The sequence below is a fragment of the Limulus polyphemus genome, unplaced genomic scaffold (genome assembly GCF_000517525.1).
Source record: "Limulus polyphemus unplaced genomic scaffold, Limulus_polyphemus-2.1.2 Scaffold3521, whole genome shotgun sequence".
Lineage (NCBI taxonomy): Eukaryota > Metazoa > Arthropoda > Merostomata > Xiphosura > Limulidae > Limulus > Limulus polyphemus.
The window spans coordinates 41,716-47,013 of NW_013669131.1; the positions used below are offsets into that span (position 1 = coordinate 41,716).

At 35.9% G+C, this 5,298-nt stretch overlaps 1 protein-coding gene across 3 annotated transcripts in view; it reads right to left on the bottom strand.

Annotated features, from left to right (window-relative positions):
• Positions 1-5,298, bottom strand: part of LOC106469511 (beta-1,3-galactosyltransferase 5-like) — a 13,450-nt gene that overhangs the window by 1,281 nt on the left and 6,871 nt on the right. Inside the window, exons 2-3 of one of the 3 annotated variants that reach the window (XR_002612862.1) lie at positions 2,970-4,741; positions 342-1,492 (exon numbers count right to left, since the gene is read on the bottom strand). Coding sequence is in view for 1 of the 3 variants with exons in the window: in XM_022398050.1 (XP_022253758.1) it covers positions 3,082-4,194 (1,113 nt within the window). In the remaining 2 variants the exon portion in view is untranslated. Of the gene's footprint in view, positions 1-27; positions 1,493-2,771; positions 4,742-5,298 lie in introns of those variants that run through there. The other 2 variants (XR_002612863.1, XM_022398050.1) reach the window with 2 other exon arrangements.

The following is a 5,298-nucleotide window of genomic DNA, read 5'->3' on the forward strand; positions in this document are numbered from 1 at the left end:
TGACAAATCATTCATTCACATGTCCATCTAAACCTTACAATTCCTCCACAAGATACCAATAAGATATGGCTCCATCTTGACAAATCATTCATTCACATGTCCATCTCAACCTGACAATTCCTCCACAAGATACCAATAAGATATGGCTCCATCTTGACAAATCATTCATTCACATGTCCATCTCAATTTGACAGTTCCTCTGCAAGATGCCAATAAGATAGGGTTCCATCTTTACAAATCATTCATTCACATGTCCATCTCAACCTGACAATTCCTCTGCAAGATGCCAATAAGATATGGTTCCATCTTGACAAACCATTCATTCTCATGTTTATCTCAACCTGACAGTTCCTCCACAAGATGCCAATAAGATATGGTTCCATATTGACAAACCATTCATTCACATGTCCATCTCAATCTGACAGTTCCTCCGCAAGATACCAATAAGATATGGCTCCATCTTGACAAATCATTCATTCACATGTCCATCTCAATCTCCCCCACAAGATACAAGGAATTTGTGCTATTTCATTTGCAGCATCTCTCATGGAGTTCCATGCTTACGGATTGCTCAAATTGATCATTGAAATCGTGTTCGTACATGATTGACAAATATTGACAACAATGAGTCGATGTATTGCGCTAAAGCCTCGTATTCAGGGCCATTACCTAGAATACAATCGACAGTGGGCCACAAGGGCTAGACATTCATTTTTTTACCTTTATTGTATGTCACAAACATCCCTAACATGTATGTTCGCTCTATGTTCAGAAGAAAAGTTGTTGAAAATCTTAAGTAACTCTTCATCCAGATGAGTATCAACAAACAGGGTTTTAAGCTTCACATCAAGTATCACACCTATTGTACTTAGATTACTCTAAAAATGCCACAATTTTCACTAAAATACTTATAAAGGAATTGGAAAATAAGTGACGGGTAAACGGGTGTGTCTGGATAATACCAAACGCAAATACAGACGTAGCTTTACAAAGCAATTACATGAATTTAAAACACCACTGGTAACTTAATAATCATCTCCAATTCTACAGTCACAGATGTTCTAACAAGACTTGTGAGCGTTTATATCAATCGTTGATTAAAATTTACCCATTGATCATAGAAATTAAATTGCATCCTTAATTCCATTAAAAACATACACATCGTCCACTAACTCATAACTTTATAGTGTTAAATAGACGTGACTTTTGCTTCTGTAGATGTGAAATCAATAAATCTGTTCAGAGTCCTATATCTTACTTAAATAAAATGTGTGGGGTCTTTTTTAATTCATCTTACAAAACGGCCTCAAAAACACCATAAAACATATATACACTTCACCATTATAAAGGGCCTAACTGCATTTATTTGGTTTGCTGGCCCAAGCTGTGCTGATGAACCTTGGATAAATGAAACTACAGTCCACAGCAGAGGGTACGGCCAATCAGGGAATATATTAGGCTTCTGTGTCACAGATTGTCTTTTCGGTTTTACCTTTGGTGAAAAAGAAGATAAATCTGTAACACACGCATAAAAACTTTAGTTTGCCAGACAAAATGTTTTAATAAAAACCTTCAATTACATCATAATCGTAATAAACATTTATTCAAACTCACATTTATTTGATGAAGAAGTATCTTTTTTTTTGTTATTTAATTAGCTATAAACTTCATATTCAATTATTCCAACCTTTCATACCTAATCTCACATAAACGAGCCCTAGGCAGAGTTTTAATTCGTTTCTTTTTGTTTTAGATAAACACTCGTGATTCAAATTACAAATCATGATGCATTATAAAAGCCAAAAACCGAAAACTTCATACTCAAACTTATTAAACTGTGAACATTAAGTTTATCCTACTCTCTGACATTCAGACGTGGTTTAATTTGGGGGCATTACAATGTAACGGTCAATCTCACTTTTCTTGGATAAAAAAGAGTAACCTAAGAGTTGGCGGTGAGTAGCGCTGACGAGCTGCCATCCCTCTAGTCTCACACTGCTAAATTAGGGACGGCTAGCGCAGATAGCCCTCGTGTAGCTTTGCGCGAAATACAAACAAACCAATCCATTTCTTTAACTCAGAATTATCAATTTGTTCATGTTCGAAAGAAGAGTTTCTCTATAATAACCTTGGTTTAGTACCAATACGACTATAGCTGGGTGAGGAGCAAAAAGTATCACAGAGGCCACAAATCCGGATTTATATCCTCTCGGTTTTTTGCTCCTTAGGAAACAACAGTGAGCGAATATTACAGGTTCCGTAATAATGTTTTGATTATATATTTCATTCAAGCCTAATAACAACTGTTAAATGAATATGTAGTAAGTTCTTAAACGTTCAGTGACAAAGAGTCTGATCAAACAAATAAATCAGCGTTTCCCATAGTGGGATCCGCGGCCCTTCTGGGGGCCGAAAAGAAAGATGCTGATTTAATTTTAATTCTAAATAAACAATAAGCCGATAAAAAATATGTTGAATTAGTTAAATTACAGGATTGTTTCATATCTTAATACGAAAATAAGATAACCATACATAAAATTAAGTGTGTATTTAATTGCTCAGCAGTCTACACATTTAACCCCCAAACATAATAAATTACTAACGGTCTAATTATGATACATATAAATTGATAAGAGAAGGCCACATTAAATTACAAACATACAATTTTATAGAAAAAATACTTCATAGATATCATTAAATTTCATAGTAATTATTTTTTGAAATTGATAAATCACATTATATGGCATTTTTACAGGTTGAAAGGCCTCAAACCTTTTTATTCACATCAAGGGAGCCTTAGACTAAAAGAGTTTGGGAACCACTGAGATGAACCATAAATGTCTTGTCCAAACTTACAAAGAACGACTAAAGTCTGAACAAAAAAAAAAAAGGCGGGAACGAACGGTTATTTGTTGTTGTTGTTGTTTTGATTTCACTATAACTAAAGGATGGATTTAATAGTTCATTACCAGGGACAGCCCGAAAGTTGTAGAGCAGTTTGCAACTTGGACGAACGTAAAAACTCGCGGTGGTCACGAACAGGGAAAAAAATTCAATCGACACCCAGAATGTTCTGGAAATTCATCGTCTGGGAATTCCTAAACTTTCGTAGTAACATAAAGTTTTGTTCCACAAAGCATAGATAGTGTCGACGTCTGCGTTTGGGTACCCGAACAAATATGGCCGACTTAACTCAGGGTTTTGGAGCCAATAGAGAACTTCTTCCTTTGATACTGACAGCTTGTCTGTAAAGTCCACGTGGCTCACTCCGACCCTTTGAGCAAGTGTTCCGGATACATGGACATCATCTACCCAAAAGTAGGCTGCTTGGGTCGACTGGAGGTAAAGGTTGAAAACGACATCAGGAGACATGATAATGACCCAGCCTGCGCAGTAAGGGGGGTAATACTTGGCAGGGTACTCTTTGAAGCTAACTTTCCATTTGCTACGTTGGCTACGCTTTACGTAAAGATTCCTGATAAGAAAGCACATGATAAGGCCACGTGGGGGCATCCTGCCTAAGGAGGACACTCTCAAATACGTCACTAACTGAAAAATATCGACAAATATGTCGTCGTCAGTTTTGAAAATATATTTAGCTTGGCGACAGAAATATGTCACCCACTTGAGTCCCATGACGTGTTTGTATGTGAGGTTTTTGTAAGAATCAATGAAATTGCCCTGTACAATGTCACGATTAATGAAGTCTTCTTTTTCCAAAGCCTTCTGAATTTCATCTTTATTCTGAACTGTTCCAACCATAAACACTAAACGTATCGGGTCATACACCAGATGGCGCTCTTGACCCCAAGTTTTTCGTATCGCCCTCCTTTTTTGAAAATGGTCTGGAGCACTGTGAATATATATGACCATAAATATGTCCTTCTCTTTATCGCAACGTCGGTGGTTTAGTAGAAAGCGAAAGTCTGTCTTATCCACAAGCGTTGTGAAATCTGTTTCTTGATTAAGTAAACTCATATTGTAGGCAACTGATGGTCCCCACGAGATCGGGCGAGGTTTTCTCACATTAGGACTACTACCATACCACATAAAATTGACCACTGTACTGGGCACTAGGAAAACCAAAAAGAGGAATCCAATTTTAGCCCGCAAGTCACAATGTGGCTTGAATCTCATGCTGCTCGGACTCAGCTGTGAAGGATGTGGAAATATCTCGGTCAGTGAACGAGTCATCAGTACTTGTTAACAACAGAAAGTATAGCAGATATTCACATTTGTATCGAGTGTCAGTTGGGGGAGGATACAGATTTCACTGTTAAATGGATCGCAATGCTTATGCACTTCTTAATGTATTCTCTATACTTCACGAAATCTTGATTGATCTGTGACCTCTGAGCAATCAAATAAATCTTGATTGACCTATGGCTTCTGAACAACCAAATAAATCTTGAATGATCTGTGGCTTCTGGAAGACCCATGTTTCACAACTCTATTACTATTCCTCCTGTGTCCTTTAAGGGGGAGAAAGAATTGATCATGATACAAAATATAAAACATCTCATCCAACTGCGGCATCCACTTTATAAAGAAATCAGCCAATCAGCTTACACGACTGTCGTTGTCATGCGTAGTAACGATCACATGAGTACAGTTATTGATTAGTTACTTATTATACCGCATCGGTATTTTTAACAAGAAGATCCGGGATCGAATCTTAGCTATTATCACTACATGAGCAATTCTTCTCAAGACTTCCCTGAAGACGACAACACATTAGCAGCTGAAAGTAAGGATAAAAGTTAGTTAGTAACTAGTATATATAAAAATATTGTAACTACTTAACAACTAGGCTTAGGTGATCATTATAAAAATTAGTTAGTAATTAGTATATACTGGTAAAAAAATGTAGTAACTAATTAATAATTAGACTTAGGTGATCGTTATAGCAAATTATGAAAATACTTATATTTAAAGTTGCATATACATACTTTACGGAAATATAAGTATTGTTGTAACGTGTTTTTCTTTTTCTATTCACATCAGACAGTTTTTTCGTACTACTAGTCCTAATGATACTACAATGGCGAAAAGTTGGCTGAAATAAAAAGTTTTATTATTATTATTATTATCTGGATATTAGAGATTGTTTTAACTTTATTGTGTTCTATAATTGAACGAGTTATTTTGGATTATTTAGTAAAAATAATGCCAAAACTAGTCCTCCTAAGAAAAACGAATTAATTTATTTCTTCAATAAAGTTTCCTACAAGCTATAATCGCTTGTAGATCTTTCCATTTTATTTGATCGTACATAGGTTAGTAACAATGACAACGATT